This window comes from Microtus oregoni, unplaced genomic scaffold, assembly GCF_018167655.1.
Source record: "Microtus oregoni isolate MIOR12 unplaced genomic scaffold, Mior012 000072F_ref0000427, whole genome shotgun sequence".
NCBI classification, from domain to species: Eukaryota; Metazoa; Chordata; class Mammalia; order Rodentia; family Cricetidae; genus Microtus; species Microtus oregoni.
In genome coordinates, this window is record NW_024543979.1 from 8,232,323 (window position 1) to 8,246,704 (window position 14,382).

At 44.5% G+C, this 14,382-nt stretch overlaps 2 protein-coding genes across 6 annotated transcripts in view; one reads left to right on the forward strand and one right to left on the reverse strand.

Moving 5' to 3' along the window:
- The window catches only part of Glmn (glomulin, FKBP associated protein), a 30,215-nt gene extending 28,606 nt beyond the window's left edge, over positions 1–1,609 (reverse strand). For 2 of the 4 annotated variants that reach the window (XM_041642118.1, XM_041642115.1), the window contains exons 1-2: positions 1,526–1,609; positions 629–678 (exon numbers count right to left, since the gene is read on the reverse strand). In XM_041642118.1, coding sequence (XP_041498052.1) covers positions 629–667 — 39 coding nt within the window. In that variant the 5' untranslated portion in view covers positions 668–678; positions 1,526–1,609. The other 2 variants (XM_041642117.1, XM_041642116.1) reach the window with 2 other exon arrangements.
- Positions 1,610–1,689: 80 nt separating this feature from the next.
- Rpap2 (RNA polymerase II associated protein 2) overlaps positions 1,690–14,382 on the forward strand; it is a 71,381-nt gene continuing 58,688 nt past the window's right edge. For both annotated transcript variants that reach the window (XM_041642052.1, XM_041642053.1), the window contains exons 1-6: positions 1,690–1,827; positions 2,440–2,485; positions 5,045–5,159; positions 6,123–6,221; positions 6,420–6,485; positions 8,237–8,325. In XM_041642052.1, the coding sequence (XP_041497986.1) occupies positions 1,755–1,827; positions 2,440–2,485; positions 5,045–5,159; positions 6,123–6,221; positions 6,420–6,485; positions 8,237–8,325 (488 nt within the window). In that variant the 5' untranslated portion in view covers positions 1,690–1,754. The remainder of the gene's footprint in view (positions 1,828–2,439; positions 2,486–5,044; positions 5,160–6,122; positions 6,222–6,419; positions 6,486–8,236; positions 8,326–14,382) is intronic.

Here is a 14,382-nt window from a genome sequence, read left to right on the forward strand (position 1 = left end):
CCCAGCACCCAGGTGAGGTGGCTCACAACCACCTGTAACTACAGCTCCAGGTGGATCTGACACCTTGGGCTTCCATAAGCACCTGCACAGAGAGTTGAGGATTTTTTAATGTGTGTGTGTGTGTGTGTGTGTGTGTGTGTGTGTGGCAAACACACACACACACACGAGTTTAGGATTTTTTTTTTATTTTATATATATGAGTGTTTGCCTACAGTAGGTGTGTGCCTGGTGCCCATGGAAGCCAGAAGAGGGTCTGGGTGTTGGGTAATAGACCCAGGTCCTCTGTGAGAACAACTGAGCCATCTATCTAGCCCCCCTCTTTTATGAGACAGGGTCTCTCTACATAGCCCTGGCTGTCTTGAAAATCACTACGTAGATCAGGCCACCCTCAAATTCACAGAGATCCCCCTGCCTTTGCCTCCTAATTACTAGGATTAAAGGCCACACGTGTAAAAATAAAAAAATAATTTAAAAAATCCAGCCTACCTTCCTGATCTTATGCTGTTTATTTACAAATCCAAAAAAGCAGGAATTAGATAAGGCAAATAATATGAGTGACCACAGCGTAATTAAAGATAATATATGCACTTCCCATAGTTTTCGAAGGTGTTTTCAGGGAACTACTTACGCATCTTTTTATTATGCTCTGAAGTTCCTCCACAGCCATTCTGAAATGAACTAATACAAAACAAAGTTAATTGTGTGATATCATGAAAATTATGTTTCATTCTGAATTATTAGAAAATACAGTGAACACAATGTAAAGTTTTACAGCTCAAAAAAGTTCGTGTGCTAGCCTAATAAAGCATTTTTTTTTTTTTTGGTTTTTCAAGACAGGGTTTCTCTGTAGCTTTGGTGCCCGTCCCGGAACTAGCTCTTGTAGACCAGGCTGGCCTCGAACTCCCAGAGATCCACCTGCCTCAGCCTCCCGAGTGCTGGGATTACAGGCGTGCACCACCACCGCCCAGCTAATAAAGCATTTTTAAAGCCCTTATCGTATTGCCTAAAAAGCATAACTGTGAAAGAATGAAAAGAGAATAAAGAAAGAGAACCCTAGAGAGAACTTCCTAGAAGAACCTTTTTTCCAACAGGGGAAAATATTCCTTTCATGAAAAAAAAAAATCCAAACCGTAGACCTGGGACAAAAATTCTATTCATTAGGGATTTTTTTAAAATGTCCCATTGACAAAAAGTGAAGTCCAACACAATTAAGTCACCCAAAGAAGTCAAAGACTGCGATGCCCTCCACTCCTTCTCTAGAGGACCTGCCCTCCCCAGAGTAACCAACCAATCCCAGTCAGTGAGATCACCGAAGGTAAGGCCACCGCTGGTGACTGGACAGGAAAATCACACCCTACCGCGCCTATGGGCTGAGCCGAGAGGAAGCCATTTGTCCCCGTCTCCCTGTTCCTGCTGGGCAGAGCATCCAGGCTCCAGCACCTCAAGGGGCCTAGTAGGCGAGCCGCGTGCTGCGCGGATCCTGGCCAGAGAGCCGGGACCAGCCCGACCCAGCACGTCCACCTACCCGCCAGACCGCGCGCCCTCTCCACCTCCTTCCTCCACCACCTCGGCCAGCGCAGGCCGTACTCCTGGGCCCGCCCCCTCCGGCGCTCGCTCCTCCCCCTTGGCCCGCCCCCTCCGGCGCTCGCCCCGCCCTCCCTAGGCCCGCCCCCAGCCCGGTCCGGGCAATGCGTGGAGGAGGAGCCTCGAGGTCGCCGCGCAAACCCTCCCCTTGCCTTCCGACGGCGTTTCCCATGGCTGCCTCTGCTGCTCCTCACTGTTTGGGCCCGAGTGCCCGGGCCTCCAGCACCCACCGGAAGGCTGCAGGTAGGGACGCGAGCCTCTTCAGGTGTGGACCCTGAGGCCCTGGTTTGAGTACTACGCACGCGCGGAGTGCTGGCCGAGGCCGTCCCCGGGAGGGAGGGCTCCGGGTGGCCGGTGGCTCCCCACCACTTCCCTGGTGCGGTCGGGGAAAGAATCCCGCAAGAATCCCACACTCTTACGCAGGTGTTTCAGGATCTCCCCCTGCGTGGCTGGGCTGGGGACCCCTAGGGAACAAGTGGCCGAGACAGGGGTGTTCAGCTGCTTTGAACCTTGTGCCTTGGTACCGGGTCTCTGAGATTCCAGACTCCTTTTTTAAGGCAAACTGTCCATTTGGGAGACGAGAAATATTTATCCTAAAAGTACCCAGTTTAGTTTTTTTTTTTTTTGAAGCACTTGATTAAAGTAGAAAAACAACCAGTCCCCAAAGAGACAGATTTTGGTCAAGAAAAATTAAAATATAGTTAATTTACAGAAACTGTGAAATTTCCTTCCTGTTTACCCTTTTTTGCAAGTTGGAGTTGGAAATGTGAGAGAAAAGGAAACGCGGGCCACAGGTGTTGGGGTAAGACTATGCACTAAATGTGTGTTTACCCTCACTGGTCTCTTCCATTGCAGGCACTAAACAGACAAGGGTCCTCAAGCCAGAAGATGCTTCCAGAAGGTAGACCACGTGGACAACTGCATTTCACTCTCTTTTTATCTCATTAATCGAATCAGATGTTTTTGGTCCTGATGTTTTATTTTCTGGTCTTGGGAATCGAGCTTCCTTCAGGCTTCATACGTGCTAAAAAAGCACTCTGTACTGTGATGTGTTCGCCAGAACAGTTAAAAACGATCATGGATACCTGTTTTGGAGAACATACTTACGAGAAGACGTAGGAAGCACTATTAATTCTCACAGCTGTTACATCCTCCAGCTTTAAGAAAGCAAACTGGAGGCTCGGACTGAATTAACCGAGTAGTCCTTTCCCTTCTCTTCAGGTGCACACTTATTGTTGTATATGCCAGGCTCATTGGGACCTTTTGCCTCCTTCGTAACATTAAGTACGGATTTAAAAACAAACAAACCAAACCGTCTTTATTGTTGGAAACTTCTAAAATGTCAGGGTCTCTCATGTCCCAGAAGATCTCAGGACAGGAGTTGTCTGTGGAGACATTAAACGTATCTGTGGCTCTTCACCCCAAGATTTGCTAGTTCTTCTTCTAGATATTTTCCAAATACGAGATGGTCTGTATTTGGGTTATGAGAAATATCCGTATGTCGTTACAAATTGCCGTGGGTGCTGTAAGAAAAAGGCTGGCGATGGAGGAGGGGCCAGTGACTTAGATCGGCAGACCTGTGGGTTTTCTAAAAGTCTTCAGACAGTGTAAAACAGACAGTAGAGATGAGAGACTAACAGCTGGGGTGACAGTATGGACGAGGACCCTGAGGTGGGATGGTGTATGACAGTCCTAGAGGGGAGGAAGGAGGCGGAATTCTGTTCATGTAGTACCCAGCATGTCACAATGAGAAATTTAGTTTGTAAAGTGCAGAACAGCAAACTTTAAGACTGTAAAGGAATCCAAGAGCAGAATGCCTGAGACCTGCTCCATACCCCACTGTCTTAGTTAGCGTTTCCATTGCTGTGATGAAACACCGTGCCCTAAAGCAACTTGGGAGGAAAGGGTTTATTTGGCTTATACTTCTACATCACTGTTCATCACTGAAGGAAGTCAGGACAGGAACTCAAACAGGGCAGGAACCCAAGGAAGGGTGCTGCTTACTGGTGTGTTCCCCATGGCTTGCTCAGCTTGCTTTCTTAAAGAACATAGGACCGACCATAAGCCCAGGGCTGGCGCCACCCACAGTGGGCTGGACTGTTCCCCACCAATCACTAATTAAGAAAATGCCCTACAGGCCAGCATGCAGTCCAGTCTTACAGAGGCCCTTTCTTATTTGAGGCTCCCTCTCTCAGGCGACTGTAGCTTATGTCAAGTTGACACAAAACTTCCAACACAGCCATACCGATTGTCATCATTTGAGACAGAAGGAGCAACATTGACCCATGGGAAGCAGCTCTAGGTATCTGTCAGTTAGGAAGACAATAATGGCTCAGTCAGTGTGGTTGATAAAAGTCAAGCTGACATGACTTTTATTGATGGGTGGGTACAAAATGAGAAAAATAGTTTTCATGAAGCTTTTCATATCTACTATAAAGAACTGTTATCTGTGTTTATATCTTTTGTGTTTGATACAGGAGTGGTCTCTGTATGGAGTTGGAGTTAGGGATTGTACCTCAGTAGTCGAGTGCCTGCTTAGCACTGACGAGGCCCTGATCTCCATCTTTAGTGTCTCAAAATAGCAATAAGATGATCTTGATGAAGTGGTAGGAAAAATAGGTGTTTAGTTTCAAAATGCCATTTTAATGTATGCATTTTAAAATAAGAATTGTTGGCAAAACTGTCCCAGACTTCCAAGTTACAGTAGGGACACATTGCTCCAGGCAAAGTCCAGGAGTCTAAAATCTCAAAAGTTAATGAAAGTAGGAAGGACACATGAGAATATTCCCAGGTCCAGGTGTGAGAGGGAGGGAGGAGCATCGGGGACTACAGAGGTGTCTCCAGGACACTCATGACAGCAGTGACTCTCCATTCTGGGTACTCCTCCTCTTCTGGTTTATGGAGACTCTGGTGGGACCTGGGCTGTCTTAAAACAGCTCTCACGGTTGTACTGTGTGGAGCTCGCTTATCGAGATAGCCTTACCGTTACGTTCCATGTATACGGGGCCACAGAGGACTGGCAGGATCCCACTGCTCGCTGGAATAAGGTTCCTCGTATCCATATAGTTATTAAGTAAGACTTTGTAATAAAGGAAGAAACATACTGTCTTTTAAGATACAGGTTCTTTCTACGTCATCCACACTCCGAGTCTCGCTGCCTCCACCTCCCAGGTGCTGTGATTGTGGACATGGACCACCTTACCCGTCCTCCTTGTCTGTAGGTGTCTCTAAGTGCCTTCTTGTGCTCTGAGCCTGGGATTAATCCTCATGGCCAGCTTCCATCTGCACACTAATGGATAGTTTGCTTACTTTACTTTTTGGAAGGTATTGGATCAGAAGTGGCAGGGTTAAAAACTACAGACTTTATTGGCAAAATGATAGGTTAGTGGTGGCTTTGAAAGCATGGAGTGTTGCAGATAGAAGTCTTCTCAGGGGACTAACTTTCTCACTGGCATTTCAGGCGAGCGGAACTGGAAGCCGCAGTGCAGAGGAAGGTGGAGTGTGAGAGGAAGGCTGTGCGCATCGTCGAGCGGCTTCTGGAAGAAAACATCACAGAGGAATTCCTAAAGGAGTGTGTATGTATGAAGTTGACAACTTACCAGATTTTAAATACGACATCTGTCTGTAAGGACTTACCTATGTGTATGAGTGTCTTGTACATATGTTCGTGTATGTGTGTGCACTTTGAGTGTACAGTGCCCAGAGTCTGGAAGTGGTTGTCAGATCCCTTGGAACTGGTGTTGTAGGTGATTGTGATCTACCCAGCACAGAACCAAACTCAAAAACCTCGACAAGGGCAACAAATGCTCTCAACCACTGAACTGTCTCTCCAGCGCCATCATTTTTAAAAACTGTACGTATGTATGTGGGAATGCATTCCACATATGTTTAGTTACCTGTGGAGTCCAAAAGAGGGCATCGGTTCCTCTGGAGCTGGAGTTGCCAGCATTTATGAACAACCTGATGCAGATGGGTGGGAACCAAACTCAGGTCCTCCGGCAGAGCCATCTCTGGTCCCCCAGTCTAGCGTGTCTCCGTCTATGAGACTTCCCTGCACTATTGGAACCTTTAAATTTTATTTCAGTCCTTAGATCCAGAATGTATGATCCGTCTCTTAAAATTACCAACTCTGATAATAGTTCTTGCTTTATAATGACTTTAAAATGAATTAATAAAAAGTACATAGTAAGATGGCCGTAGTTACAATGTATGATTAAATACATACAACGTATGTAGTTATAACGTATGATTAAGTTTCCTTTATTACTAGTGGGGTGGGCGCACATGCCATGCCACGGCATGCGTGTGCATTCAGTTCTGTCCTGCCATGTGGGTCCCGGAGGAGAAACTCGGGCTGTCATGCTGGGCAGCAGAAACCTTTCCCCTCTGGGTCATCTTGTCTGCCCAGATGTCACCATGTGTCCAGCAGACACTCACGGAAACACTTTTTCTTCATGTGCTCCTCTAATTCTGACTTCACGGTCGTTCCGTGATCTGTTCTGTAATCTGTTGGGGATCACCCTTTCTTTCTGTTCCAGGGGATGTTTATCACACCAGCTCACTACAGCGACGTCGTGGACGAGAGGGCCATTATCAAACTCTGTGGCTATCCTTTATGTCAGAAGAAGTTAGGGGCAGTAAGTGGTCTTTTCCTAAGTGTGTTTGTTAGTTTCTACAAACATGTTGTGGAAAGAACGGGAACAAAAGCTTGAGGCCATGCACTAATAACTTGGACTGGCCGAAAGTATTAACCATAGACGACTTAATTCTCTGTGACATAAAGTTTGTGTCCCTCACTTAAATTCTTTAGTAAATTATACTTTATTTTTCTTTAGATACCGAAACAGAAATATAAAATTTCTACTAAAACCAATAAAGTCTACGATATTACTGAAAGAAAGGTAAGTCCAAAAGCTGTTTAATGTGGCAGTTAATTTTTAAATGATATTAAATAGAATTCTAAATTTTACTTTAAAATTTGTCTGTTAGACAATAACTACAGTAACAGATTGTTTCTAAAACTAAGGTACTAAGAAAATTTCTTGCTTAAGCTTTAACTAAGAACAGGATCTGGGGAGTTAGGAGTCCAGTCATTCTCAGCTGTGCAGCAGGTTTGAGGCTTCTCTGGGCCACCGCCCTCCCCCAAAAAAGATCTGAACATTTAAAAACAGAAAGTGCATGGTAGTATAAGCACGGGCAGTAAACCAGGTTAAGAAGGATGAGCCAGGGGCAGATTTATCACATCTGTGAGCCCTCAGTACATGGCGACAGGAGTCTCGTAGGTGAGCGGAGAGAGGGTGGGTCTTTGAGGAGCTGGAGGTGGCACAGTTGTCCAAAGGTGAGAACTGGCTCATCCCAGTCCGTATACAAAGTGGGTGGATAGATGTGTGTCCAGAAAGCAGGCCTCTCTCAAGACAGGATGGGAGAATATAAACTTGGACAGAAAATTAGGAAAGAAAGTGTTCATTAAAAAGTGAGAAAAACAAAGCCAGATGTGGTGGCTCACACCTTTAATCTCAGGGAAGCAGAGGCAGGGGAATCTCTGTGAGTTCGAGCCACCTGGTCTACAGAGCGAGTTCCAGGACAGCCAGGGCTCTGCAAAGAAACCCTGTCTTGAAAAGCCACAAATAATAGTAATAATAATACTGAGAAAGAGAGGAGAAAACAAGTGAAAAGTGTGAAGTTATATTTCCTACGGATTCATGGCCAGAACGTGTAGTCTGAGAGAAAGGAAGGCAAACGAAAGGGAGACTTGCATGTGCCAGGTACAAAGGGCTAGTGAACGTGTGAGAACACGCTAAAGCCAGTGTAAAGACAGTGAGTTGGTTGTACACGCTAAAGCCAGTGTAAACACGATGAGTTGTTTGTACACGCTAAAGCCAGTGTAAACACGATGAGTTGTTTGTACACGCTAAAGCTAGTGTAAACACAGTGAGTTGGTTGTACACGCTAAAGCTAGTGTAAACACAGTGAGTTGGTTGTACACGCTAAAGCCAGTGTAAACACAGTGAGTTGGTTGTACACGCTAAAGCCAGTGTAAACACGATGAGTTGGTTGTACACGCTAAAGCTAGTGTAAACACGATGAGTTGGTTGTACACGCTAAAGCTAGTGTAAACACAGTGAGTTGGTTGTACAACTCCCAAAGGAGCTGGTGGGAATAGATGATGTTACAGCCATGTTGAGAGCCCATTTTGGAATCTCAGTTTTGCACCAGGAAGTGGGGAAGGCTGTGGCTCAGAACCAGAACCTCTTACGTATTAGAGAGGCTCCTTAACGCTAAGTAAAGCCAGGAGCCCAGAAGCGTCTCACATTCTTTGTGACCAAACCTTTTTATTCTGTTACATGCCGTGAAGAAATTCCTGGGTTGTGAGTACCGGAGTATATGTATAAAAGTATTCATAGCTATATAATATAGTATAGACATATAGTGGAATAATATTCTAATTTTAAAAAGAAAGTAAATGACATAGGAACCTTGAAGACATTAAGTGAAGTAAAGCAACACAAAAGGACAAATACAAGATAACCCATTTATATGGTCCTTTGCTCTCAGTGTTTCCTTTTATTCTTTGATCTTCTCATTCATGTTTTCTGTAGGCTGTGTTTGTAAGAAGAAACATAATGAGCTAATTTTAAATGTTCCTTTCCAGTCTTTCTGCAGCAATTTTTGTTACAGAGCATCTAAGTTTTTTGAAACACAAATTCTGAAAACTCCAGTATGGGTTCGAGAGGAAGAGAGGTAATTGAATCTTTTTGTCTTGTTTGCTCCAGTGGTCGGGTAACCTTCCTGCTTTTGACGCTGGCCGAGAGCAGGCTGAGTTCTCAGCAGAGGGTCACCGTTCACACAGTTTAGCCCTGGGAAACGGCTGTATCTTAAGCATAGTTACTAAGAATTTTTAAATGGGAAACCTTACCTGTAAGTGTTTTTCTCTAATGTTGTAGTTTTGATCACAAAACTGGAGCTCGCATTCTGGCCCTTGCTTTGCCCAGGGTGAATCCTGCTCGTGTAACAATCCTGGATTAAAGTAGTGACTTTTTTCAGAAGACACTGGCTCTTGGGAATCTGGCTGAACTCACTTTACTGCTAAGATAGTGGGCTTTGTTACAATGACTGCAGTACCCTGAGCTTTAAAAAAGCCAATATAAAAGGACCTTTTTGCTAAAAAAATTTGAAGGCTTTTGCTTCAGGAAATAATTAAACACTTGTAGTATTTTACTGATGTAGAATTTAAAGAAATTTATTAGTAAAAGCAACAGTAGTTATTATCCAACTAAACTGTATAGAAACTCCAGACAAATACTTGGTGACATTAGTATCCTCCTAAATGACGCGTGTTTGAAGAGATGGCACAAGCCCTGTTGTTGTTTGTGGACAGACAGGGAAGAGGGATGCTAAGTAAATACAACGACTCAGATGTAAAGAGATGGAGTTGATGCCAGAGCTTTGCTTTAAGACAAACAGACGAAACCTTAAATTCTGTCCCTGAGTAAGATGGAAGGATACCTCTCTAGATTCTGCTAGTTCCTTGGCAGCAGTGGCAACCTTTGGTGGTGTGTTCCTCTGTAATCCCTTCCTATGCAAAGCCTGCCTGTCACCCTGTGGCATTAAACCGAATGTCATAAAGACGAAATCGGTCATTTCATCACTAGCTGTAGCTTTCTTGTTAGAGACTAAAGGCACCATCGTCCAAGGAAAATGGGCACCCACACTCTTCATCTCGCCACTGCCTTGCTCTTGACCTTGTCTCTCCAGAGCCGCTGCCGTCGATGGTTGATCCAACACCAGCAGCACCCCCCCCCCCCCGAATAACACCAGTTGGCTTAAGTTATCTTTGTCTTTTATTTCCAAAGACATATTCTCTGTTTGTTAAATTCAGCCCTCTGTCACATCCTTATACCTACTTCAAAACCATTTACCAAGCCAGACATGACTGTACGTGCCTGGAATCCCCAAATTCTGAGGAGGCAGGATGACCCATAGCGAAGGGCCTCCTTATCTACATAGTAAACCCCAGGCCAGCCTGGCCCACATGAGACACTGTGGGAAGGAAGGAAGGGAAGAGAAGGCGTTTACCAAACAAGTTTTCCTACCACCTGTTTTCCTCTGACTCAGTAACTCTTCACTGACCTTTTCCTAAGCCTCATCCTGTCTCTTCAGAATGTCTACTTTTCCTCGTAACTTGAAGCCTTGATCTATGTCACTTTTGGTTATTGAGCTTCATCTTGTTTATATAACCTTTCTTAATTTTAGTGGAGGAAAAAAGATGAAAATAGCCCTTTATTCTCCTAATCTAGACAAATGCCCTTAATTTCCAGAGTACTCACTGTACACTTAGTGCCTGACAAGACACATGCATATAGCAAGGCACATACATGCTCATGGCAAGGCACACACATGCTCATGGCAAGGCACACACATGCTCATGGCAAGGCAATACATGCACATGCATATTCATGTGTATCATGAATCTCAGCCTTGAATTTAATGGTAATTAAGATAACAGAATAAATACGTGAGTGAAATTATTTAATAACTTTGCTGAGTGTGTATGATATAAATTTCGTGACATCACCTAATGACTAACTGTAAACAGAAGAGAAAAGCTCAAGGGAGCAGGTTGGGGATTGGACATTGGCTGCCAACAGGGACCCTCTCTTGGCCAGTGTTCCACTTTCCATCTTTTCAGCTACCAGCATTAACTATAATCTAAAAATATTAGATGGACGATTCCAGAAATACTTCATAAATTCTTAATTATAAATCATTCCGAATAGCACAGTAAGAATCTCACGGCATGCGTGGTTCATCCCTTTTCCCAGTGTGATCACTGTGTCAGGCCATGTCACGTCACACCACGTCCCTCCCAGTACACAAGGTCTTTTGAGCAGACCTTGCTCTGGTATTGGTCTACAAGATGACTTGAAGAAGAAAGATTCTCAAAAGCCTAAAAGATCCATAGAGTCTAGTTCCTTTGTTGAGTGTCCTTTCACAAATGGAGCCTATCCCGTGAGCTAATGATAGACCCTGTCTGAAGTCAGGCTCCTCCCCGCTGTGCTCTGCTGACTGGTGGGCATTAGTGACAGCCGCCCCGTTGTCTAAGCAGAGCCCCCACTGTGTCTGACGCTGCTCTGTGGTACAGCCACAGCCTAGTTTCTCACGCTAGAAGCTTCGCTGTGGCTATGTTGTAGTTTAACAAATCCACTAGAGGTCACTGTTGTCACTGAGAATGGTTTTTCAATGTGTTGCTGCCTTTTAGAACAGCTGTTCTTATTGTTTAATGCAGAGATTTTTAAGTAATAAATGTAAATTTTACTATAGCAATTTAATGGTAAATTTAAAATACAAATTTTAAATCCATTCAAGTAATTAGTATCTTATGCAATTAATTATAAACTTTTTAATTAATGCATCTTGCATTATAGTCTAATACATGCATATGCCTTTAAGAACAGTCATTAAATGTCTTGTTTTTTTCTACCACTTTTATGACATGCCAATTACCTGTGTGGTTTGTCACCCACAGTTTGAAGAGCTCTGTTTTGTTCACTCTAGTTTGGGTTTTTAGTAGTTTTAGTACCACACAGCGGTCTTTGAGCACTAGACCACTGTTCCTCCCTTGTGGAAGCAGAAGTCTACATCTGTGTTTGCCCGTTCTGATGTTCGGTCAGAATGAAACTGGACAGACTTGAGCAGCCTTGTCACAGGCGCGATCTGATAGGCGTTTAGACGAACCAGCTTGCTGTTCTTTGTAAAGAGGAAGGCTGAGAGAAGATTGGGTCCAAGTTTAGATGAGAAGGAAAGCCGGGGTGTTTTAGAATGTGTTTGAGCCCTGGCATGTCAGGGAAACAAAATAATTAATCTGACCCAATTCAGTCGCTCGTACATCGCTGTGAATACTAGGATGAATTTGTTATATAATTCCCTAACTTTGTGCCTCAATAAGTTTACTACTTCTCTGATCGATGTGTTAGAGTTAGGAAGTCATTCATTATAGTGAAAAATATCTAAAATTAAAATGCATCCTGAAGTCCTGGGGAACAGTGCTTCTCCCAGGCATCTCCCCGTAGTCTGCCCGAGACGAACCACGAGGTCGTGCTGTGTTCATCTGCGTGATGTCCCACAATGTGACTGAGGAATTGCTCACCCAGCTCCTGCTCAGAAACAGACCACATACAGTTCTGATGCCAAAACAGTGTGCTTCTACATAATCTGAGCTTGAATTTATAAATCCCGTATGGTTTTATACAAGTAGAGTTTGGCAGAGCTTGGGGCAGGACTTTCTAGAATTATGAGTTAAAATCTAAAAAGGAAGGACAAGTGTTGAACAGCCGATTTTGTCTTTAAATATCACATCTGAGTGAATGGTTAATGCTGACAGAGCTAAACGCATCATGTGGCCTAGAGCTGGGGATTTTTACATATCAGTTCTCAGCAATAAACATGCATAATCTGAGGGGAGGAAGCCAAAAACCTCTGCAGAGCAACTTTTATAACCTCTCCCTGAGCAGCCACCTCTGCTTAGTGATCAGAATAAACTCCTTCTGAAAAGATTTCACTGTGTCTGAGGAGCTTTGAGGCCCCACAGGTTGACTGTTGGCAACCAGCTGTAAGTGTGTACATACACTTTGCAAGTGTTACACGCGCGTGCACGTGTGTGTGTGTGTGTGTGTGTATGAACATATCTTTTCACAGGGGTCACATATCACATATTCTTCATACCAGATATTTACATTATGGCTTATAACAGTGAAAAAATTACAGTTATCAAGTAGCAGTGAAAATAATTTTATGGTGGGGGCCACCACAACGTGAGGAACTGCACTGAAGGGTCGCAGCATTAGGAAGGCTGAGAACCACAGCACTAGAGCCAGGTGCAGTGACATACACCTGTGAGCCTAAGGTTTCTGCAGAGGGATTAGGAATTGAAGGTCATTCTCCACTACTTGTGAGTTTGAGGCTAAATCATGTCTCAATAAAAAAAATGAAAACAGTCACCTAGATTGGCTTTAATGAAAATAGGATAAATTATTTATTTTTAAAATTTTTATTCTCATACATTACATCCCAACTGCAGGTCAACCCCTCCCCCACCTCCTCTCAGCCCCTCCCCCCACCTCCTCTCTCCTCCAGATCCACTCCTCTTTCATTTCCCTTAAAAAAAAAAAAAAGCAGCCTCCCAGAGATATCACCAAACACAGCATAACTAGTTACCATAAGTCTAGATCCACGCCCTCATGTCAAGGCTGGACGAGGTCGCCCAGTAGGGGGAAAAGGGTCCCAAGAGCAGGTAAGAGTCAGAGACACTCCCACTCCTTCTCTTAGGAGCCCCACAAAACATCAAGTTCAGACACATACAGGGTCTGTAATAGTCACTTCAGCCCTGTGGTCCCCTCGGAACCCTGCTTAGTTGACTCTGTAGGCTGTGTTCTCCTGGTGTTCTCCACCCCTCTGGCTCCCACCGTCTTTCCTCCCTCTCTTGTGCAGGGTTTGCCTGGCTCTGCCTAGTATTTGTCTGTGGGTCTCTGCATCTGTTCCAGTGGTTGCTGGATGCTGCTTCTCTGATGAGTTGGGCTGGACATCGATCTATGAGTATAGCAGAGTATCATTAGGAATCATTTGACTTTTTTTCCCATTCCTATTTGTTCCTATCCTGGGTCTCTGGGCTGTCCAGCCTCTCTCTGGTTCTGGCCCTTCAGCAGTGTCATGGGTGGGTTCCTTCTCAGGGCATGGGTCTCAAGTGGGACCAGTTCCAGTCATTAGTTGGCCACTCCCACAGGTCCTGTGCCAACATTACCTCAGCGTATCTTGCAGGCAGCCCCACTGCTGGAAACTTTGCCTGGTTATGGAAGATGGCCAGTTCAGTCTCCATGACTACGAGACTTCTCTAGGGTCATTCTCGTAGAGTCGAGGGAGTTTCCACTGCACTGGGTTTCTGTATCAGCCCCCTCCATGCCCCAGATTCCAGTCATCTCTCCAGTATTCTCCATCCCTACCTGCCCCAGTCTAGCTGCAGTATTTATCCCCTCCAAGGGAGATCTGTGTGTCCTCTCTTGAGCCCTCTTTGTTATGTAGCTTCTCTGGGTCTGTGGATTGTAGCGTAATTATCCTCTATTTAACAGCTAATTTCCATATATAAGTGAGCACATACCATGCTTTTCTTCATAGGTCTGGTTACCTTACTCAGGATGATTTTTTTTCTAGCTCCACCCATTTGCCTGCACATTTCATGATGTCACTGTTTTTAACATCTGAGCAGTACTCCACTGTGTAAAGGAACCACATTTTCTTTAGTTCTTCCGTTGAGGAGCATCTGGGTGGCTTCCAGGTTCTGACTGCTATGTGTAAACCTGCAGGGAACATGACTGAGCAGGTGTGCCTGAGGTGGATGCAGTGCCCAGGTCGGGGCCCAGGAATGGAAAGCTGCATCTTGGTAGATTGAGTCCCAGTTTTCTGAGAAACCATCATAGTGATTTCCGTAGTGGCTGTACAAGTTTGCACTCCCACCAGCAATGGAGCAGTGTTTCCTTTGCTCCGGCATGAGCTGTTGCTTGTGTTTTTGATCTCAGCCATTCTGACAGGTGTAAGATTGAATCTCAGAGTTGTTTTGCTTTGCATTTTCCTGATGGCTAAGGATGTTGAACATTTCTTTATGTGCTTCTCAGCCATTTGAGATTCCTCTGCTGAGAATTCTCTATTTAGATCTGTACCCCATTTTTTAATTTAATTATTTGGATTGTTGATATCTAGTTTTTTGAGTTCTTTATATTATATATTAACCCTTTGTTGGATGTAGAA